Here is a 24083-nt window from a genome sequence, read left to right as displayed (position 1 = left end):
TTGTAGATTCTCACTGAAGGCATCAAAACTATGAATGAACACATGTGGAGTTATGTACTTAACAAAAAAAGGTGAAATAACTGAAAACATGTTTTATATTCTAGTTTCTTCAAAATAGCCACCCTTTGCTCTGATTACTGCTTTGCACACTCTTGGCATTCTCTCCATGAGCTTCAAGAGGTAGTCACCTGAAATGGTTTCCACTTCACAGGTGTGCCTTATCAGGGTTAATTAGTGGAATTTCTTGCTTTATCAATGGGGTTGGGACCATCAGTTGTGTTGTGCAGAAGTCAGGTTAATACACAGCCGACAGCCCTATTGGACAGCTGTTAAAATTCATATTATGGCAAGAACCAATCAGCTAACTAAAGAAAAACGAGTGGCCATCATTACTTTAAGAAATGAAGGTCAGTCAGTCCGGAAAATTGCAAAAACTTTAAATGTGTCCCCAAATGGAGTCACAAAAACCATCAAGCGCTACAACGAAACTGGCACACATGAGGACCCACCCAGGAAAGGAAGACCAAGAGTCACCTCTGCTTCTGAGGATAAGTTCATCCGAGTCACCAGCCTCAGAAATGGCAAGTTACCAGCAGCTCAGATCAGAGACCAGATGAATGCCACACAGAGTTCTAGCAGCAGACCCATCTCTAGAACAACTGTTAAGAGGAGACTGTGCGAATCAGGCCTTCATGGTCAAATAGCTGCTAGGAAACCACTGCTAAGGAGAGGCAACAAGCAGAAGAGATTTGTTTGGGTCAAGAAACACAAGGAATGGACATTAGACCAGTGTAAATCTGTGCTTTGGTCTGATGAGTCCAAATTTGAGATCTTTGGTTCCAACCGCTGTGTCTTTGTGAGACGCAGAAAAGGTGAACGGATGGATTCCACATGCCTGGTTCCCGCTGTGAAGCATGGAGGAGGAGGTGTGATGGTGTGGGGGTGTTTTGCTGGTGACACTGTTGGGGATTTATTCAAAATTGAAGGCACACTGAACCAGCATGGCTACCACAGCATCCTGCAGCGACATGCCATCCCATCCGGTTTGCGTTTAGTTGGACGATCATTTATTTTTCAACAGGACAATGACCCCAAACACACCTCCAGGCTGTGTAAGGGCTATTTGACCAAGAAGGAGAGTGATGGAGTGCTGCGGCAGATGACCTGGCCTCCACAGTCACCGGACCTGAACCCAATCCAGATGGTTTGGGGTGAGCTGGACCGCAGAGTGAAGGCAAAGGGGCCAACAAGTGCTAAACACCTCTGGGAACTCCTTCAAGACTGTTGGAAAACCATTTCAGGTGACTACCTCTTGAAGCTCATGGAGAGAATGCCAAGAGTGTGCAAAGCAGTAATCAGAGCAAAGGGTGGCTATTTTGAAGAAACTAGAATATAAAACATGTTTTCAGTTATTTCACCTTTTTTTGTTAAGTACATAACTCCACATGTGTTCATTCATAGTTTTGATGCCTTCAGTGAGAATCTACAATGTAAATAGTCATGAAAATAAAGAAAACGCATTGAATGAGAAGGTGTGTCCAAACTTTTGGCCTGTACTGTAAATGTTATATAACAGGGGTCTTCAATGTTTTTCAGGCCAAGGTGCCCCAAGCTGAAAGATAGATGAAGCAGGGACCCCCTACTACATACATAGTATAAAATTATGGTTGCATATTTAACTCGATCTACATTAATGCGTAGGTTCGGCCTAAAGTGCCATGTAGACATAAACCATTATATGGTGCATACAATACTAAGCTATTAAAATTATAATTCTTCACAGATTCATTAATTAATGCATCATGGTCTCATTTGTCATGGATTCATGGGTAAGTCTATCATCAGTGTTGTGTGCTGTATATTAAATAGGCTGTGATTAATCTTTGACAGTAATATGTTGGATTCATGTTCATATGTAGTTTCAGACATGACAAGAAAAAACTTAACACATGTACTCAGAGCATTCCCCTGGGTGCTTTCAGTGTCATCTATAACATCTTTCCCAATGCACTGTCTAATGAGCAGCCACTCACTTTATACCCTATGACATCACAAATTTGAGTTTTAGCATTCTAGTTTTTGGATTTGGGAGAGAGCTGTTAATGTTCACCAAGATTTTTGGATTGTTTTAGATCTTAGTAGTAACATGTATACATTTTGAAAATGGGCGTAGTTCCACTTTAAGACATATACCATAACTAATAAGTCAAAAGCTCAATTAAAGAGGGAGAGGACAGATAAAGGGAAGTATTGCTGGACTACTGAAAAAAATAAAATTCTTTCCTCTCGGCCCAGTCACCACCTCTGTATTCTTAAAAACTAACCTTTTTCCACTCTATGGGTCCCGTTACGCCTCCTGTAGGAGCGACTCAGACAAAACATTTGCATCTCCTTTAAGGAGTAGAGGGAGAGTGACTGCACTGTCACCGAGTCTCCTATTTCCCCCAAGTGATCCTCTGTGGGGGAGGATGGACAGAGCACCCACTGTTGGGAACCCTCAGAGCCACCTGCTGCCTGTTTTAGAGCACTGCAGCCAAACCCAGCATACAGGATGCATCCTAATATAGAAGAAATGTCTCCCCTCTGCTTTTTATTGCCTTCACCACGTTATTCCCCATATACAGGAACTGACATGAAAAGCTTATAAGATGTTTAGAGCAAGTTTGCTGCAGTGCCACCTACTGTTATACTGAACATACTGCAATAGAAACAAAACATTTCACACATCTATGGGCGTGTCTATGAATTGGTTGCATATATTCAGAACAATATCACCTTTTTTTTACTGACAGAATTTAAAGTCATGTTCACAAAGACTGAACAGAATGTCTCCAGCTTGTTCAAAATACTACAACTAGAATTTTAACATGCACTAAACATTAAGACCATAGTACCACAGTCTCAGCACATCTGCACTGGCTACCACTAAGATTCAGAACTGATTTTAAGATTTAAAAGCATTTTTTACTGATTGCTTTTAAATCCCAGAAAGGTCAAGCCTCTAGCTATTTACTGAACCTTTAACTCATTATGAGCCAGAATGCAGCCTTACATCCTCAGGCAAGGCTCTTTTGGTTTGGGTTTAAATGTTATTAAAGCACTTCTTAAACACTGATTTTATCATTCTGCTGACACTCACATTTCAGACTGGTGTCAGCTGCTTTTGGACTAAAACACAGTGACACATTTTGTTTGAATGGAAAATATCTTGCTGAAATCTTTAGGTAAAAGGAGCCAGGTGGATAGAGGTCAGCCAAGGATGTGACCTTTAGCATCTGTCGACTGGAAAGATTAAAATCTGGTCATTTGCCTGCAGCCTGATTTCCCCACCATGCGTGGAGACTGGACAGTATTGAATGTAGAACATTTGAATTTAGGTTTCAGATTCAGGGGAACAGAGCCTTTCACTGCATCACATGACTGAATTTGGGTCCAATTTGTTTTTGTCATTTGTTTAAGTACAACATGCACTGACATGAAAAGCAAACTGAGGCCACACCCACACTATGGTTCATTGTATTTTTTGTTGTTGTTGTTGTATTGCGTTGTATTTTGTGTTTTTTCTCAGTAGATTAGATCCAATGACTTCTGGTTGTCTCCTGTTTCCATTAAAACTTTGATGAGTGAAAAATAGAGATTTCACTTAAGGCTAGAGAAGAAAAAATGAACATCAACACTTGCATTAATTTGTGTGCCCCCAGACTTCATCACAAATGGTCCTCCTTTTATGTAAGTTTTATGAAAACTGTTTATGTTTAACTCTTTTCAGAGTAAAAGTTAATATCCTTATGATTTTAAAGATAGGCTTTATACTATGCAGGAATTTCCTGTATGAATATGAATATATAGACTTATGCAACAGCCAGCAGCCAGGTGCCAGACCTTAAGCAGCAGGCATCCAAGAGACACAGTGCCAAAATAGCGAGGCAAAATGCCAAATGAGAGTGAATCTGGGGTTGGTTTTTAGTTTCACTTTTACTTGTGAGTGTTTACAAACAATAACCGACAATCCTTCATAGTTCACCTTTGATGAAATCAAACCCGACTTTTACTTTATGTATGGCCTAAAATTCTACATGGCCATTAAATATATTTGCACCCTATGTAGTAGTTTTCATGGTTAGCGGTGGAATCCGCCATTCCTGCCCTTGATTCAAACAGCCTTTACCTATGGATACCTACAACATGAGTTTGTTTGGCTGCACTATAAACACATACAAATTTGGTTCCTCTGCTGTAATAATGACAAAGAACTGTAGCTGCTCAAGGAGCGTTTGCTGTAGTATTAAACCACACTAGCTGTTACCATGGTAGCCACTGGTGTCATCAAATCAACCAGAGCTCAGATCTTACAACCTTAAGGTGACAAGACTGATTCAGGTCAAAGAGAAACTGAGGCATGTCCTGTATCACTGTGGCAAAAAATATACTCAGCATCACACCAATTTGTAATCCTAGTTGTATGCTGATTTTTCCTCTAACAAAAATATGTGGATGTATGTAAGATATGTGTATATGCTTTTTAAAATGTAGGAATCCATACCTCCATTGTCTGTAACCGCTTATCCTGGTAAAGGGTCGTGGGAAGCTGGAGCTGATTCCAGCTGACACTGGGTGAGAGCTGGGGACCAGGTGCAACCTGGACAGGTTGCCAGACAATCACAGGGCTGACTAATCAAGGCACACTCACATTCACGCCTACAGGCAATTTAGAGTCAACAATTAATGTCTTTACACTGTTGGGGGAAGCCAGAGGAAACTCAGGCTAATGCGTGGAGAACATGTAAACTCCACAAAATAGGGTCAAGTTAACTGCTGCACCACCATCCACCTTAATCCCACCTCAACTTTTTTTTTCTTGTATAAAATTAACTGAGTTACTTACCAATCTTATTCTAGTACCCCTGGTTGGGAATCACTACTCTAGGCTACCTGAAGGATCTTCTTATTCTGATAATACAATATAAAAAATGGCATGACTAACTCCATCTGGACTGTAACAGTGGACTGGTTTGGAGAGGTAATACTGGTCAGCTGCGTCAGGTGTGAGTATGTGGGAGGGACTAGGTATGGAGTTGCTTGCTATAAGAGCAGTGATAGCTCCTCGCCATCCACTGACTGGGTTGGTAATAAGGGTGTTGCAAACAGACACATCCTTGAGTTGATATGAAGGCAAGACCAATCATGGGGAACAAGAGCAGCTTTGAGCTAACACTCTCCTTCCTGCTCATTGCCTCTCTCTGTTTGCAGGCATCTATCATAAGGAGGTACAGATACTATCCAGTGGGGAAGATGAACTGGATAGAGGCGAGACAGTACTGTCAGAGGAACCACATTGACTTGATTACTGGGAACAAAGCACAAGGCTTTAGTCTGGCTAAGGAATTAAAGGAATTTAACATTGAAGAAGTCTGGATTGGTCTACTCAGAGACCCTGTGAATGACACAGCCTGGAGGTGGATAAATGTGAAGTGAGTACCCTGTTTGAATTTATGCAGATTTCAATACTATGAAATATACACATGGTAAAATTTACTTGCTAAGCGAGATTTCCACCATTTGTTTGTTTCAGAAGTAGAGAGGGGATCTCAGGAAATGACGTCTCACAGAGCAGCAGCTGGGCCGTTAGACAGCAGAGTAGTCACTGTGCAATTGTGGCTGATGAGTTTAAGTGGTACAGTTTGAGATGTTTGAGCAAACGTAACTTCTACTGCTCACAAGAGAACAAAATTAAACATCACAAAATGTTGCTTACCTGGTTCCACGCTTCTCAGTACTGTCAGAGTAACAATACTGGTGAACTAGCCACCATCACCAACGCAGATCATTTAAAAAAGACTGGCTGGATTGGACTGTATCGAGAGGCTGGTGAGACCTGGAAGTGGATTGGGGATCAGCCATCTGACTATCGAAACTGGGCACCCAAAGAGCCACTCAGCTATGACTGTGCCTCTTTTAATCTTGGAACTAAAAAGTGGTTCAGCAGAATGTGCTCCACAGAGCTTCACTTTGTCTGCCATGATGACAACCTGGTGGTGGTGAATGAGAACAAGACATGGGAAGATGCCCTGAGTCACTGCAGGAGCATGAAAACCCCATGTGTGAACCAAAGACCCTGCAAATACAAGCATGACCTCCTGAGCCTTGAACTGTCTGACTACAGCTATGTCAGAGACAGGATCTACAGAGCCACGACTGATGAGGTGTGAGACTGGGTAGCAGGGTTACACATTATCAAAAAAAAAAAAAAAGGAAGTTATTTTCACTGCACACTGTCTTAAAAAATGAATCAAGTTACTAAAAACTTTTTTTTCATACAGTACTGGCATGTGACCCTTTAAAGTGATGCAAAGTATGCCACTCTGTGGTTGTGTATTGTAAGAAATTCAACCAAATAGTGATTTTCCCCAGTTTATTTTACAATTTTTTGTATCACTGGGATGGAATTTGATGGACACATTAAATGTAATAAGCTTCACATGCATTTTTAGATTTCAAGGTTTTCAGTTATTAATAATTCAGTTAAAGACAGAAAATAGAACTGTAAATTGGCATTTTGAATTTAATTTTTTTTTTCATGCTATCATTAATTAATTCATTCATTCAGTATCTGTAACCACTTATCCCATTCAGTGTTGTGAGGGGCTAGCTGTCATGGAGCGAGGTTAATGTATCATTTAAAACGAATTATTATTTAAAGTTATAAAGGCTCTTTAAGATGCACCCATTTATTGATACATTAAACATTAAACACTGAGGGGTGGCATGCTCCAGTTTTTAAGACAAGTGCACCTTTTGAATAGATTGAATTGCTTTATTTCTTTTTGCCAAAAAGTAACTTTAAACTTCAGCAATTAAGGTCATGCACTGTCTGAACAGCGAGATAAGAGATAAATGTATTTTTGCACCCTTATTTTCACAAGCTCCAAGTTTCTTCAAACTACAGCCTCCTTAACAAACCAAGCATGATGGGAGTTAAAGTGTGAGGAGTCACGGATTAAACATTTTTAAAAGACAGACTGACACTCAGAGCTTGCCCTGTGTTTCTCAGGTTTGGACGAGCCTGCACTTTCTGGGAGGGAAGTGGTGTTGGGTGAATGGAGAGATGCTGGAAGACCAGGGGATGCTGCCAGACTGTCCGTCCCAGTGGAGGCACTGTGGGACCCTGTCCAAACATGACACAAACAACTGGATCATCAGGGACTGCTCTGAAAGAAGAAACTTCATCTGTTACAGAAAATTATTCTGGATAGTGTAGACTGTGTTGAATCAAAAGCTAGTGTTTAAAAACACTGGGCAAGGTTAGGTTTTAGAGCTTTTCAGTGCTCCATAAGACATGACTGTTTTGTCTATTACAACGTTCTGTATTCTATAGTGATAATCTTTTGCTTTAATTATAATTACTTATAATCATTTTTGAAAAAAGAAAATTAGATACTAAGAAATGTGTAATTCCTGTTTTATTTTGCTTGTTTGTTACCACACAGAGGAAGTGAGAAAGTCCTTCCTCTCTGACCTACCTTTATCAATAAGAGATGTTTGTGGTTGAAAAAATATATACATTTTTGCTTGTTTCTGTGACTGTTCACACATCATTATGCTTGTGTATCTGTACTTGAACATATTATGGCCATACTCTAACTTTACCCTGCTTTTCATTTAATCACTTATCAGTCATGTGAACGCATTACTTGCTCCAGCTGGGTTCCTTCAGTGCTGCAATCCTACTCTAACTCCCTAATGCTGTAAATAAAACACTTCCTAGGGCCTAGTCATCATGTACGTGTTTATGACTGGAGTTTTTGTTTATTTTTTCATAAAAAACAATAAACAAGAAAGGTAACACTTTTTTTACAGAAGTAATAGCAATCAAAATGAGGTAATAATACATTTTCACACATTTATGTGTTAATAGTGCAAGTTCATTTTGGCTTTCAGATTTTTGAAGGTTATCATCAGACACTGAGACATTGCAGTTCAACAACCAACTGAAAGTAAGTGCAAAAATATGTGAAACTTTATTGGAAATTAAAGCCAGTGTAAATATTATTCATGAACCTCTTATGTCCAAAGAAACAAACTAATTTTAATCATTTGGGTATTCAAATAACGTGTAGCTTATTATGTAGCACCTTCTCAGCACCAGAAAGTAGGCTATACTTGTCCGACTTTTAATTCTAGGAATGTGACACTAACTGCTCTAAATGCAAGGCAAGCAAGAGAAGGAAAACAGTGTGTCTGTTTTTTTTGTTTGTTTTTTTACAATACTTAAAGACAGCTAGAGTGGTTATAAACATTCTACAGTTAATACCAATAGCTAGCTATTGTGACCTGTGTTTCGATGATTGAATTTCTTACCCCTCAGACAGGCATTAGTTTCTATGAATTGCCCTAAGCATATATTGCATGAAATCCAAATGTTGCTAATCCATCTCAATGAACAATTCATCCTCTTTTTATATATTTAGCTAGCCTATATGTTTGTCTTTGACTATCTTACATTATCATGACAAATGCCTCATTCTTTTGTGAGCTGGTACTTATTTTGGAAGCTCAAAATCTACAATATTATTTAATGTCCATGTTTGCCTGCTTGTCATGGGGGTTGGATTTCTGACAATATAATTGTCTCGGATGTCTCGGAGCGTCATGAATGCACCAGAAAAGGTGGTTTTGAAAATAGTAACCAGGATGTAAATGTCAATAACTTACCCATATTTACAATACTGTGTGTGTGTGTGTGTATTGTGTTTATCTAAGTGTGTTAAAGCACGTTATGACGCTGCGTGGAGAGCATCTTGTGGAACATATTATTAAGTTCCCACCGATGACGGAGTCGGAGGCATTTCGGGGTTGCACCAACCATATTTCCGGTTGTCATTCATCGAGACAGTTGAACGACAATCTGCCTCTTTTCGGCTCTTCAGACACAGTAAGTGCTGGCTCTGAAAAACTCTGCTTAACAGTCGCTACCGCGTGTTTTAAATGGTAATTTAATAAAGACTAGCTTTATGGTTAAAGTCGACAAAGATACAATATCCCCGAGACTTGTTTGCTCGATACAGGAACGTGTCTGTAGTGACACCAGCGTCGGGGTTGTAGCTTAGCTAGCTAATGTAACGTTACAGATCACTCATTTCTTTAATGGCGTTATGGTTACGCAGCTTTGTAGCTCTGTATATGAATAATGAAATACACCCGATAAACATTTTACCTGGCGGTGACAGACTTGTTATTGCTTTGCAAATGCTGTGTGTCAACCTGTTTGTATCAGTGTAACGTTAGCTTCAGTATGACGGTAACGGTACAGGCGACAGTATAACGTTAACATCTTACAAAACTAACGGTCTAATAAAGTACCAGAACACATTTAAATGTAACATCAGTGATTTAAAAAAATAATTAACATGTCTTCAAATAATCGTCATACAAATATTGAAGCAATTAAGCAAATAATCGATTAGTCGATCACAGAAAATTAACCAAAAAAACATTAAGACAGTCAAACTAGTGAGCAAGATGCTACATTCCCTGGTTTTAGCATCTGGCATGCTCAAATCTCAGTTTTTTATAAATGTAAATGTATTTATATTTGAGTTTGAGGGTGTGTGAGAACTTGTGAGGGGCACTTCTCTATTTTGTAACGTGTGTGTGTGTGTGTCTGTGTCTGTGTCTGTGTGTGTCTGTGTCAAAATGTTTCACTAATGAAAAAAAGCCTGTTGTATCAACAGTGTATTAACCCCTGTGTTCTGTATCCCTCTTTTTCAGCAGGGAGCTGAATTTTGTGACCAGACATCATGACACTTTTCCACTTCGGGAACTGCTTCGCTCTGGCGTATTTCCCTTACTTTATAACATACAAGTGCAGCGGCCTGTAAGTATTTGTTTAAAGCAGGGATCTGCAACATACGTGGTGAATGATGCATGACTCTGTACCATATCATATCCATTATGTATGCACCAGTTGTGAAATTTTGGTACTATACCTATGATTAGAATAATAATATTGGTGATAGCCAGTACCCATGTTTTTCGTCATTGATTTGTTCTTTGTTTTGTTATTTATTCCCCCTTTTGTGCCAGGGAAACCAAAGTCATTCAGCCCTTCATTACACTATCTTTGAATGAGCTCATACTCAGTCACACACATTTATAAAACAACCTTTGAAATAACCTTCACAAAAAAAACCCTAACCCTTCTCTAAATTTATTTTATATTGCTGTGAAAACATAAACAAATTTATCATTTAAACAACTGTATTTATTCAAGTTTCTCACCAAAAACTACATTGTACATGATCACATTTGAGCACATCATGAGAACATTATTATTATTTACCTTCACCCAATACTATTTTTTTCTGAAAAGAGCTTGAAGACATTACGTCTCAGTGTGTCCTCCAACTCAGCAGTTAGTTCCAGTCATTAGCTGCTAACAGCTAACGTTAACTAGCGTTCCTCCTGTCAATGTCAACTTGTTCACAATTAAGCATTATCAGAGAAACAATAGGGGTGTTCCTGACGCATTGGTAGTGAGTTTACTACTCCCTTTTGTTCAGAAGGTGTCCAAATGAAGATCATCTGTTCCTCACAAACACGTTTTCTATTGTCCCTGGGATGACGGAATGATGGTAAATTCAAGCCCTGCTTTTTTAACCTGCGCAAGATTGATGTGACACAATGGAAAAACATCGGCCACTGCCATCATTGAATGTCATCTTATTTGCTGATAGGCCGATTGCAGTTCACAAGTGGAATATCTGCAGATACCAATGTGCAGCCAATAAATTGGTGCATCCCTATATCCATCTGTCCAGTCATGGCCAATGAAGCATAGTAAAGAATAAAAAGTAAAATACTGTGTTGTACTACTCTGAAAATTTACTGCCATGGCCAATTTTTGCATCATTATTGCATAGTTTCTCTGTAATCCCATGTTCCTAGGAACATATGGTCAGAGACAAAGAAGTCTGTTCATAATCTACTTAGTAATGTCCAAGGTTTGGGAGGGGGTCCACATAATCCTCTTAGAACTGTCAAGCATGCTCTTGAATTTGGCAGTACTTTTGCTTAACAACATAACTTTTGTTATTGTCAACATTAGTGCACTCTAGTCTTAAAAACATTGTGCCAGTTTCTCACAGGACTGCCTTGTATCTGTGGTGCCTCCTTATTTTACTGTTCTGCAATTTAACTCTGTGTTTGTGTGTCCAATCTTTAGCTCAGAGTACAATGCCTTCTGGAGATGTGTCCAGGCTGGAGCAACCTACCTGTTTGTCCAACTCTGTAAGGTGAGTGGGCCTTCTGATAATTAAATATCCAAGACCCTTGACCTTATATTGTAAATGAGCAACTATAACCCCATAATTTATTATTATTTATTTTCAAATTTGCAGTACTGACTTAATGATACAATCAATTTGTGGAAAGTTGTCTTACGTGTACAATAATTTGTGCAGCAATTCAACTGCTGCAATATGCTTTTCAACTAATAGTCTTATTTAAAGAATATTAAATAAGAATGTGTGTAGGATTAAGGAAGCTTTAGTAGCATCTAGTGGTGGGGATTGCCGATTGCAACCAGCCAAAACTTCTCTTGGTTAAAATTCCTCTAGTGTTAATTGTTCAGGTTTTTACCAGGAGCTGAATTATCCACAGAGGTCTCGTCCTCTCCAAAACTGACAGACAAGATGATTAAAATGGGTAAAAAAAAAAATACTGATTAAATCAGTTTCGTGTTAAAAATTCAGTGTTTTTCTGACGCTGCTCGTTGCTGAAGATCTGTTAACTACAGTGGCTGATGTGAAAAAGCAAATGGCCCCATCTAGAGCAAGTGTTTGGTTTGTCCATTCTGGGCCACTGTATAAATGTGTTGATGCAACATCGCACTCTCCATTAACGAAGACCCACTCTCTATGTAGATATAAATGCCTCATTCTAAGGTAACGAAAACACAAGGATTCTTACTTTCATGTGATTTTACACTAAAGAAAACATACTTATTATATTAGATTTCCATTTCTGCTGATATATCCCCCTAAATCCTGGAACTTGAATTCTTACTTATACTATTCTTGTATTTATATTTAACTCACTTTGTCATACGATGAACATATATGTACATATTTATTATTTTGTCTTATATTTAGTTTTATATTTAGTAGCATAATGCACCCATTTCTATTTTTATACATACTTCTTATCTGCTTTTTCTTGTGATTTCTCTAGGCTTATATATATAAGAGCAGCTGTAATGTGTCTTAATTTTCCCTGGGGGTCAGTAAAGTACTTCTGACTCCGACTCCATTATAAGGTTGAGTAGAGGAGATTGAGGAAATAAGGCACAAACTGATGTCATTAGTGTTTGTAAACAGGATTTGCTTATCTTTCTGTGTTTCAGATGCTGTTCCTAGCTACATTTTTCCCCACATGGGAAGGAGGAGCTGGAGTTTATGACTTTGTTGGGGTGAGACTTGTTCCATCACAGTAACAACATAAAGGAAGATTCATATTTTCTCATATTTGTTAATTATTATAATTACAAAAGAGAAACAAAGAAAGCTGGTAGAATACCAGATTGTGTGGGAACCTGTAATGTGTGCTTTTGTTTTTCAGGAATTTATGAAGGCAACAGTGGACCTGGCAGACTTGTTGGGTCTCCATCTGGTGATGTCTCGTAATGCTGGTAAAGGGGAGTACAAGATCATGGTGGCTGCCATGGGCTGGGCGACAGCAGAGCTTGTGATGTCCAGGTGAGCACTAATTCTGGTCCTGCTGAAGGAGCATTAGCTTTACTTTGTGAAATTATTAAACATATATAACAATAAAACTTACAGTTTGTGAACTGTTACGGTTCTTCAGGTGTCTTCCTCTGTGGGTGGGAGCCAGAGGGATTGAGTTTGACTGGAAATACATCCAGATGAGTTTTGACTCTAACATTAGTTTGGTGAGTAGCTGTCCTCTTCTGCTTTCTCACTACTCCCCTCTGTGTGTGGGTTTTACATCAATTTCTCTTTTTCCTCTCATCCTGCCGTTTCACTTCCTGCCACTGTGTTTTCAGTGCTGGCACATTTTGAATTTTCCTTTGCAGTTTTTGTCCCCACATTCACTCACATTGTTGACAGCAATGATTCATAGAAACAATTGAAATAAAATAACTGGTTATTGTTCCTGTGTTCAGATAAACATGGATCTTCAAATGTTTAATTCTCAGTGTGCTTTCTCTCTGTCTATCCCTAGGTTTATTATATTGCCATTGTATCTGTAATGTAAATGTTTATATGATGTGACTGAAGTGTGTAAATAAAAATATTTATATTTATTTATTTATATAAATAATTATTTTTGTTTATAGATTCATTACATCGCCATGGCAGCAGTAGTGTGGATGTTCACACGATATGACCTTCCTAAGAGCTTCAGGCTTCCTGTTACTGTGCTGCTGGCTCTTTGTGTCTACAAGGCCTTCTTAATGGAGTAAGCCTGACACACTTTAACACATACTTCTATGCTGAACATTTATTTATATACATATATATCTATATAGCATTTTGTCTACGGGGAAATTCAGCTTTGGTGTGATGTGGTGGCTGCTGTTTATTTTGTGAACCACAAGACGGCACTAGTTAATGGCATATGCATAGTAAAATTAGCCTGGAAATCCAGACCCAAATCAAGAAAGATTTAATTCAAATTGTGCTCTTGCGAGAACTCTGGATTTCCAGGGTATAGTAAAATACAAGTGCAAGTAAAAGAAACATACAGTTCACTTGAAGATGGTTTTACGGAATTTCCATTTTGTAAACGGGTTCATTGTCTTGGTGTCTAGATGTTAAACAAAATGCCACCACTAAATACTTGACTGTTTACTTGTGTGTTTTATTCACTTGGAAGAATTTTAGAACTGAAGGCTTTAAGGCATACTTCACCCACAAATTGACCATTTGTATATCAGTCAGTCATGCTGTGTTTCCTTGAATACGTAAAGAAAATGTTTTTCTTGAATGCCTCCATGGAAAACGGCGAACATAATGATTTATTGATCGACTGGGGACCACGTTTAACAACAGCAAAAGCATGTGAAAACATCAGTTTACAAACACTCTGTTGTATAATCCAACCAAATATTGCCTAGTCCTTTCCAGTCCAGTCCTTGCTTTAACCTTAGTAGTCTGGCTTTGAAGAGAGAGAAGATACATTTCACTTTCAGTTCAGTTTTAGATTGTAATGTTTTAGCAAAAGTGCATGTGTTTGTGAGGTATTGAGCGTATGACTGGAGAAGTGAGACTTGGATTATACTGCACAGGTTGTGTGAGTGTTTGTAATCAGATGTTTTGATATTATTTTGCTATGTTTGCCATTTTCTGTGGAGGCATGAGAGAAACAAAGCTTTCTTCACAAGTTCAAGATAACACTACACTACACACATTGATTTACAGATGGTCATTTTGTGGGTGAAGCATTCCTTTCAGTGTGGTCCAAAGGGAAGAGAAGAAAGGAGTTTTTAAAATCTCTGACAGTCAGTCGCTCTGATGGATGGTTTCAGCAACGCCCGTGCACCACTTTTCCTTATTTAACATTATAACTCACGTTGTTTTTCTCTCTCTCTCTCTCTCTCTCTCTCTCTCTCTCTCTCTCTCTCTCTCATGCCTTCAGGTTGTTTGTCCATGTCTTCCTGTTGGGCAGTTGGACAGTGTTGCTGGTGAAAGCTGTGCTGACCGGTGCCATCTCTCTCTGCTCACTGTTTCTCTTCGTCACTCTGGTCCACAGTAACTAAGTACAGCTCGGCACCCTGGGAAAAGCCTCTTTGGTCCAGACTGGACCCTGGTTGTGATAAATCAGAAGCTGACTCCTGATACCTTTTCAGTCTCCATATTCACCATACAATCTACCAAAGACTACTGGAAAATGCTTGTTGATACTGGGTAGCTGGACTGGTCTGATGAATAAACAAGGTCAAGCTACCAACCAGTAAGCTAACCAGTGCTACCAGTTTGTTTTGATCAGTCTGTATGGACCATTGATGGAAAACATGCACTGAAGCTTTGTTTGTGTTTAGTCCACCAGTTCTAACTGCAGGTTGAGTGGAGACATCGGGGAAGGTTCCTAAATGATTTGTTTACCTGAGCTGTATTGCTTTTGTTAAAAGTTGAATTTCGTACAAAAACACCCACAGATGAACCGAGACTTTTTACATACTTCATTCTTTTTTATGTGTTGTCCAATAAGCCAGCGTAAATGCTTAGATCATACAGTAAAGTGAATTTATAACAATCACACTGATAGTTCCTCTTTATCAATTTATTTATATACAAGTAAATATTACAATTAGTTCAAACCTAACTGTCACTAGATTTTTCTAATTATTGAAGAAATTGTATGAACAATTTAAAGTTTAACTCAAAAACAGGCCCACTGAATGAATAAATTGAGGTCCACTCAGCATTATGACACACTGTGTTGTATTGTAACACCTGTGATTTTGTCATGAAAATAATAAATGTTTTTTTGTCTTATCTTGCCCTCCGAGTTTTGATTGATCAGACTGTGGCGTTTGTTTGCTGTCACAAATGATCATATGTAATATTGAAGAAAATCATTTTAAACTCTTGAAAATCTTTTGGGCTCAACTCAGGGACAGATCATCTGAGCATGCATGATGAAAAAAAATCACTGAATTTTAACTATTAATTGGTTTTCACAAATAGATAAAAGGTTTCACAAATATGAAACATGATTTTAAACAGTCACTAGGGTCAACACGTGCATGCAGTCCAGGTTTGGTCTAAGTACAGAGGTTTTTATCTAGACCTGGTTTTTGGTGGTCTCTACAATGAAAAAAAAAATCAAAACTGGCTTTTTATCTGTTTTCGAATTGGAAACATGGTTAATTATATAATAAATCATATAAATGATCATTGTATTTAGTTATTTATTATTAAACCAATATTAGTTTAAGGTTAGTCCTTGAGTCCCCTTACTCCGTGTTCATAACAGCACATTGTTCAAAGCAGTTGTTGACTCATTTTTGTGATTCACACGCACCAAAATTCACCAGAATGCAGAAAAAGAAGTCCTGAAACTAAAATTTTCCTGGACGAGGGCCTCTCGACTCCCTGCCTAAAAAGTGTCCAGACTGGGGCTACATGTCACATTTTATTTCCTGGCCTGGATGATTTTCCCAGTTTGGCCCAGTCTTACCCTGAGCAGTTATGACATTTATTACATCCAATTGCATGGGTGACAAGATGCCAGTAAAGCAGCCCATTTCCTCCATTGCCTTCTGCAGTGCTGCCTGCAACGCGGCCAATCCAGGTGACACCAAAGCATGGTTGCAGCCTCTTTTCAATAGGTCTCAAGCTCCACTTGCCATGCTAGCATAGGTAGCGCGCTGCTTAGCGCTCTTGGTTTTAAGTTAGTACTCATGACTGTCATGTTGAAAATAAGCTAAACTAAAATGCATTCACTTATTATTAGTAACACTATTGCAGGTTCATTTAAGCAAAATATTGAATAAATTTTGATTGATTTTGTTTGAATGAAGCAACTCACGTTCATCATATTAATATGTCTAACATGACTCCTGCTTTCTCACTTTTTGATATTTGATATTTTTGTAGTAGACCTAAGCTGATCAGAATTGCATCACTACTGCTAATAATAAGCTGATAGATGGATTTCAGTTTTCTGTATTAAAGCTATGGTCTACGTTTAGAAAGATGATGAGAAAGATTTGAAAAAAGCACCCCCCCACACACACACACCCACACACACACTCCTCCCTCTGTGCTCCATGATCCCTCGTGTCCCCCTCCCCTCGGAGCCTCCTAACGACACACCCCCTCCCGCATAGCAACACACATACAGCATACAGTTATCTATGTCACAACATCCACAATAAAAACGAAATATTACCTGTTCAACAAAAACTCTACTGTATCAGCATCACTTTTCAGGCCCAGATCTTGCCAGAGCTTTCTACATCGGTCAAAGGATGGCCCAGTGTTTATTCTGCTTTGAGCCCCCAATTTGTCGCATTTCCTCTTCGTTTCTGCCTTTTCAGAGGCAGACTTACGCATCCTTTCGGCCTTTGCCAGTGGTGCAAGCAGAGGCCGCTTGCTGCTGTCGCTCTCTTTATTTTCCATATCGAAACTCATGTAGCTGAATCGCTCAGGGCCTTACAAACCGCTCATACTTTCAAATGCGGAGGGGGGTTGGACGAGGCGGGAGGAGGAGCAGAGGAGTGTCAAAATGGAGCAAGGGGATTGGACGGCGGGTAAGAGAGAGAGAGAGAGTGCAAATTTGAGCAAGGAGAAACTCCCATGCGGACCGGATGGCTTTGATTGGTCAATTTCTTTGCAGGCCTGCAGCCGCCAGAGAGAATGGATTTTTTTGGTTCCTTTTGCTCTTCACATTGTGTAGCTAGCACTATTGGGCCATAAACACCACCATGTTAATAATAATGATCAGTCTTTCCTAAACATAGACCATAGCTTTAATCAATATTCTGCAGGCCAGATGGAAAGCTTTGGTGGGCAGTATGCGGCCCACGGACCGCCAGTTGATGATCACTGCTTTAAGTCCACTAATGCTGAATCTTCCATTGTGTGTTTTACTGTTGTTAATTACTAACTTGTCAGATGTTTAAAAGCATGCAATTGGTCAGTCTGTTACATCCACAAAAATGTTCACTGCAGCAGCTCAGTGTATTTCTGCCAGACAGATGCCAAATAGTTCTCTATCTGATCCCACACTTCTCCTATTACATTTGACAAAGAAACACTGGAGTATTGAGGAGGCGCACTGGGAGAAAGAACAACCTGAATATGCCTGTGAATGGACTGGTCTCCTGATGGAGGGAGGGAATGAAAACATTTTAAAGGAGTGTCAAAGAAAAGGAAGACAAAGAGACTAATGGACGTAAAAGAATTTGGTTTCAAAAACACCTTAAGTGTTAACAAGACAAGATGAAGAATAAAAGAAAAGAAAAGAAAACATGATCAGAGTAAAAGGTAGAGAGAGGGTCTTTAGAAATATCTCAGCATTTGAGATGATACCAGGAATTTCCTCAAGTATCTAAGGTGAAACTGTCTCTACCTTGCCTTTCTCACCACTGAGTCAGTATGCAGCTCCCAGGTCAGGCCTTCGGTGAAGCGGACACCAAGGTATTTGAAGCTATCCACCCTCTCCACCGAGGACCTGTTGATATTAAGGGGGGCATAATTTCTTTGCTCCTTCTTCCCAAAGTCCACTATCATCTTAGTTTTGCTGACATTCAGGAGTAGGTTGTTGTCCTGACACAGGCGGGTCAGGTCCTCTACGTCTGTCAGGTAGACATTATCATTGTTGACTGGCAGCAGGCCCACTACAGCTGTGTTGTCAGCAAACTTGATGAAGGTGTTAGGGTCTGAAGTGGCTACACAGTTGTGTGTGTACAGGGACTACAGCAGGGGACTCAGCACGCAGTCCTGAGGTGCTCCGGTATTAATGATGAGGGTAGAAGAGGTGTGTCTGCCGATGTCATCACTGGGGTCTGCCTGTCAGGAAGGATCCACATGCACAGTGGAGTGTTTAATCCGAGCCCCTTGAGCTTTGTGACCAGCCTGGAGGGAACTATGGTGACAAACGCTGTACTGTAGTCAAGGAACAGCAACCTGACATAGGTCCCTTTTTTACCCAGGTGAGATAGGGTCGTGTGGAGGATGGTGTCTTCTGTAGGTTGGTTGGGACAGTAGGCAAACTGTAGTGGGTCCACTGTGCTGATTCATGAGGAGCAGATGTAATCCTTTACCACTTTAAGAAGCATTTCATCGAAACACTTCCTCATTACAGAGGTGAGAGCCACTAGACGGTACTCATTCAGGCAGGTTACTCTTGTTTTCTTGGACACAAGTATGATGGTGGACAAGTATGGTCACTTGTAATCTGTCATACTTTTTAGTCCTTGCTACATGCTTCCTAGATTGCCTTCCTGGAACTGTAGGTCCACTTTCTTCCTGTAGTCCCTTTTGCCTCTTTTACTGCTCTCCTTACACTGATGGCTGCTGCTACATGCTTTACTTCCTTATTTTGAAGTAGGTTTAGTTAAATAAATCACCTTTGTACCTTAAATTGTTTGTGTAGACTCTCTTTTGTTGCAAACTGTGAGCCAAGTTTGTAACAAATGGGGGCTCGTCCAGGATGAATTGTCTACTGTGGTGAGTAAGAGACAGTGATTGCTACTTTGTAGCAGTAGCTTAATGGTACATATGTGGTGAGTCAGTGTGGCTTGGATTTCAGGCTCAGGTGGTTACACCTGTAGGTGTTTGTTAACCTGCCTTATTTTTGTGTTTGCCTCTGATCTGGTGTGAATAAAACAGCCTCGTCAGTGGAACTACTTCCCCGATAGGTATTAAAACAACATCCATCAGTGGATTTGTTGTTTTTTGTTTTAGTTTGTTGCTTTTGTGCATTAGTATGGCCACAGCATTTTTTTTTGCTTTGGGTACACTTCCGTGATTGTCTAGGTAGGTTGCCATTTTAATGGTTGCCTGGCCGGGTCATTGGGCTAGGTGTTTAAATCTCCCACCAGCGCTATTGCATGAAGTCTAGGGTTGAGACAAACAGCTAGTTTCCCGGGTAGATAGTTCGCCAGGGGGAAGGACGTTCCACATTGTGGCTGTCACATCGGGTTGGTAGTAAACTTTTGTGGTCAGTTTGGGGCAGGTTAGCCTAGAGTGTCAGGTGTAAGTATTTGGTTTGTGTGGGCCAGCTATTGTTCCAATCATGTCTGCGATTAAAGATTTTGTGCAGAATCCCAGTGAAGGTCTATTGGAGACTTACACCAAGGATCGGTTGGTAAAGGTGGCAGAGCATTTTGGCGTTGAATCCCCAGTCAGGGACATAAAGATCATATTTTGTGTGCAATAAAGGATGGCTTGGTTCAGTTGGGGGTTTTGTCTGCTGCAGGAAAAGGTAGTGACACCCAGTCAGCCAGTGAAATTTCTCCTCAGGTCAGTCAACCAGAGCTGTCTCAAAAGTTTGAGGCCTTTAGCCAGGATTGGGGTGACTTTAACTTTTGAACAACAAAAAGAACTGTTGATTTTGCAGCATAAATTGGAAATGGAACAAGACCAGGCTGTTCCTGCACAGGAGCATGCTGTGGAAATGGAGAGGTTGAAATGTAATGTGAAGTTACGTGAAGCTGAGCTGCAGCAGGAAAAAGTGTCAGGAGTTTGAGCGTTACAAACTGGAATTAATCAAGGAGGCACTGGCCCTTGACGTTCTTGCATTCCCAATAAAACCCAAATCAACGGCTGATGCCTTGGTGTTTGTTCTTGCAGCCATTTAACCTTGACATACGCCACATTAAAGGCTCTGCAAATGTTGTGGCTGATGCATTGTCTCGTGCAATTCCTCTCTATTGTGTTTTACCAGGTGTCCCTTTTTGCTCTGAACTACTCTTCTCTCCCTCCTGCTCTGAATCTGTTTCTCCAGGTACCGGGTTGCTGAGTGGGTGTGGGTTGGGTGAGTGGTTTGGAAGTGGATTGGGCTGTTCCGGTAAGACGAGAGAACTATTGAAATGTCCCTGTATTATATAATATGGTATTGTATGGTTCAGCTTTTGAGGCACCCTTGGGGCCTCATTTTTATGGGTGGGGGTGTGATGGCCTTACTAATGTGTCTATTCCTTCACAGCTCTTCCTTGTGGCTGAAGAGGCGGGCCTCCAATCTTCCTGGCCACACCTAAGGGTGTGGTCTCACCTTATAAAAAGGCCTCAGTTGTCAGCTTGCTCATTCTCTCTCATTCTCTCTCCCCTGACTGAGCAGCTGACTGCTGCATGGCCAACATGGTGTACTTTGTTTTGCCTTTGTTTCATTTGTTCTGTTCCACACACACACACACACACACACACACACACACACACACACACACACACACACTGCAGCCACTCACGACACGACAACATGCTTTACTTCCTTATTTTGAAGTAGGTTTAATTAAATAAATCACGTTTGTACCTTAAAGGCGCTGTATGTAAGAATGTGGCCAAAATGGTTACTGCACTCAAATTCAAAATACTGCCGCGGGTCGTGTCCGTCCCCCCTCCCCTACAGATTTGAGGTTGCTGGACAGCGGCACGCTGGAGATTGATTTGTTTGCCCACGGGCGGCTGCCGTGGCAGGGCTGCGTCGCCGCGTCCTTGATCTTCGGTTTTCCAGCGAACCGTTCAAGCAAGTCCGGCTTCTCTGCTGCTAACGCTGCTGCCGGGATACAGCTGAGGAGGAGCCGGCTGCTAATGTTATGTACTGGAACACTGCTAATGCTGCTTGCCGTGCTGCTGTAGCTCAGTCGTAACTGTAAATGATGCTGAGACTCTACTGACTGTGTGACTGGTAGACGGCGGTGAGTGGCGCAACAGGCCAAAACACAAATTCAAAACATAAACATGATTTGTGGACTGTAAATTTTTTTTTTAAATGCGAATATTATGGCCGTACTATTGTTGTCGATGAGATCAGTATGTTATATGAACATTATTCCTTAGTCTCTGTGCCATATTAGGAGGATTTTATGACTATTTGCTTTAGATTTCTTACATATAGCTCCTTTAAATTGTTTGTGTAGACTCTCTTTGTTTGTAACAGTATCATCCAGTGAGCCAGCCTAAATGCTTTGGCTGTCCTTTAACGAATTAGGAGTATTCCCCTCCCTCTCCTGTCCTTTAAATCCACTAATGCTGAATCTCAGATGTGTCAGACGAGGTGTATTTTACCGATGTTAATTAGCAATATTTTAGATGTTTAACCCTATGTGCACAAAGTCGTACAATTGCTTTGTTGCTGCCATGTAGTAAAATGCTCTCACTCTGTTCCCACACCTCTACTATTGCACTCCAGGGAGAGAGGGTATGAAAACACAATAAAGAGGGAGACAAAGAGTTTAATAGACGTGCAATCCAGTGAAACATCTTTGTGTTTAGAAAGGTGAGGAGCGGATTACACAAAAGTTGTTGCAACAGGAAGAATGGTTCATAACAGAGGGGGATGCAGCAAAAATTTCTGACACAATCAAATTCAACTCCAAGCATGTGTAGTAAATAAAGCTAGTTAAATTCACAAGGGTTATGCTCCAAATATTTTATATTCTACCTTCTCTTCACACAGCACACCTCCTCTGTAATCACACCTCATGTTTTTCCCCTGTTGCCCCTTTTGTGTTAGTGTAGCTCACTCTGCCTGCACTCTCTGCTTCTCTCTTCCTCCTCTCTCAGCTGGGGTCCCTGGAGTCCAACAAAGCTGTCATTATTGAAATGCCACAATAGGCTTTGCTGTTACCTAATACACATGCACACTACCTTCTCTGTTTACTGTTGCTGCTTGTGCCGTTGCTGCAAAAATCACGCTCGTTTGTCAGAGAGAGAGAGAGATGGCTGCAGTGACACACTAACATGAGCCATGCCCTCGTGAATTTCAGTGGAAATAAGACAAGTGTGACTTCAGGATCAGGGTGGTACCAACCCAGGCCCGTGCATGTTTATGCACACTTTATGGGATTAATAGTATGGGCGTGCTGGACATTAGGAGCACCATTATTTCCATTCCAGGAATGCATTAACATGGAATCACAGCAACGTTTTGTGTCAAGATAAGTTTCTTAGCACCTCCTCAAACAAATCGTAGATACCCAGAGTTACACAGAGGAGACTTTTGAGAGTGCAGATCCCAAAGCACCCGCACATTTAAAATAAATGATTGTGCATACCAATCCTTTAAACCTGGCCCTCATGGTCATGTGGAGGACCAAACTCCTGAGCAAGAAAACAGCTGGGGCCAGAAACGGAACATGAGATGATGAAAAAAGGGTCCAGCCAACAGGAGCAAGACACACAGACTTTTGGGTGGTTTTGCCTCTTATTTTGTTGTTTTGCAGCTCTTTGGAGTCATTTGGGTCTGTTTGATATAATTTTGTGTCTTTTTGGTCATTTTGCATCTCTTTGTGCCTGCTTTGCCCCTCTCTGTAGTTATTTTGCATCTCTTTGCAGTTGGTTTCCACAATCAGTGCAACTGGCAAACAACTTAAAAACAATGTTATCTGTCTCTCAATTTATATTCAATATCCTCTTTATTATTTCACCCACAGCTATTTCAGCTAAAAGGCGTGTATGCCTGAGGCCTGTGTTATGAAGCAAGATTTGGAGTTAGTGGTGTGACTTCAGGGTTTTAAGAACTATGAAGCTGGTTCTCTTATTACCAGGATAAATCACTGTGGTAACTTACGCTGGACAGCTTACCTGCTCTGGAACAGGTTGGCCGTTCAAAGTAGCGCATCACGACCCGTCAACACCACTGACCATCAGATCACTGGAAAAAGAAATATCCCAACATGGACAAAAGTCCGGAGTGACATTAAAAGAGTGGGCATATATATTGTTATAGGTCAGAAGAATAATTTCATTGCAACTGATTTTAAAAAAATAACATGAGACACCTGTGTGATGAGAACTAGAAAAAAAAGATTATGATTTATCACTGACTGACTCCCACTATTATTAATGCAACAGATGGACCCCATCAGTCATGAACTACATTCCCACCCTTCATTTTGCTATCAGAAACAGTCTGGTATCACTTTAAAGTGTTTTATGTGACATAATCAGAGTAGTTAGTTCAGGCAGTGTTTTACATTTCACACTGATGACCTTTTACTGTCCCCAAAACCAAACATTCCCCCATATCGTTTCATCTCATCATAGGAACACGTGGACGTGCTGTGGCTGAACTGATAACTGATAACCAGCTTCATGATGCCGGTTTTTCAGACTGACAGTGTTAGGGCCAGATAGTAAAAGATATCCTTGGTAAGTTGAACTGGCTTCGTAGTAGGCTGCATTTTTCTGGTCTGAGGAATCATGACCAATGAATCACCTCACAGTCTTCCTTTATAAATACCAGATTATGTGTGGTGGAAAAGGCATAGGAGTAGTTTTTGTGCTTACACATCGTTTATGCATCTGGCCCCTGATTGTTTGCAGCACAGAGTTTAAATTCATAAAAATGTAGAAAGAAAGGAAGGCTCAGAGAAACGTGACCATATGTAACAG

General features: G+C 40.3%; 2 protein-coding genes across 3 annotated transcripts; both read left to right on the top strand.

Moving 5' to 3' along the window:
* The first annotated feature begins 5184 nt into the window (after positions 1-5184).
* Positions 5185-7258, top strand: LOC144464426 (lymphocyte antigen 75-like). The gene is made up of 4 exons (XM_078171227.1): positions 5185-5471; positions 5573-5640; positions 5929-6203; positions 7052-7258. Exons 1-4 carry the CDS (start codon positions 5185-5187, stop codon positions 7256-7258), a joined length of 837 nt encoding a protein of 278 aa, XP_078027353.1.
* A 1573-nt stretch (positions 7259-8831) lies between these two features.
* tmem147 (transmembrane protein 147) lies at positions 8832-15515 on the top strand. 2 transcript variants are annotated; one of them, XM_033639933.2, is made up of 8 exons: positions 8832-8932; positions 9769-9874; positions 11222-11291; positions 12401-12466; positions 12616-12752; positions 12862-12946; positions 13355-13476; positions 14656-15515. In XM_033639933.2, the coding sequence occupies exons 2-8, from the start codon at positions 9798-9800 to the stop codon at positions 14774-14776; spliced, it is 678 nt and encodes a 225-aa protein (XP_033495824.1). In that variant the 5' UTR covers positions 8832-8932; positions 9769-9797; the 3' UTR covers positions 14777-15515. The 2 variants fall into 2 exon arrangements, with proteins under 2 accessions (XP_033495824.1, XP_078028064.1); XM_078171938.1 differs by having other exon boundaries at positions 8868-8932; positions 9772-9874.
* The last annotated feature ends 8568 nt before the right edge of the window (positions 15516-24083 follow it).

The sequence above is a fragment of the Epinephelus lanceolatus genome, chromosome 10, assembly GCF_041903045.1.
Source record: "Epinephelus lanceolatus isolate andai-2023 chromosome 10, ASM4190304v1, whole genome shotgun sequence".
NCBI lineage: Eukaryota > Metazoa > Chordata > Actinopteri > Perciformes > Serranidae > Epinephelus > Epinephelus lanceolatus.
This window is presented reverse-complemented; position numbering and strand designations above follow the sequence as displayed.

Coding starts and splice junctions, on each gene's coding strand:
- LOC144464426 (XM_078171227.1), top strand. CDS start 5,185: ATGGGGAACAAGAGCAGCTTTGAGCTAACACTCTCCTTCCTGCTCATT. Junction 5,641..5,928: donor GGCCGTTAGACAGCAGAGTA/GTCACTGTGCAA, acceptor GGGCACCCAAAG/AGCCACTCAGCTATGACTGT. Junction 6,204..7,051: donor ACAGAGCCACGACTGATGAG/GTGTGAGACTGG, acceptor TGTGTTTCTCAG/GTTTGGACGAGCCTGCACTT.
- tmem147 (XM_033639933.2), top strand. CDS start 9,798: ATGACACTTTTCCACTTCGGGAACTGCTTCGCTCTGGCGTATTTCCCT. Junction 11,292..12,400: donor TGTTTGTCCAACTCTGTAAG/GTGAGTGGGCCT, acceptor TCTGTGTTTCAG/ATGCTGTTCCTAGCTACATT. Junction 12,467..12,615: donor GAGTTTATGACTTTGTTGGG/GTGAGACTTGTT, acceptor TTTGTTTTTCAG/GAATTTATGAAGGCAACAGT.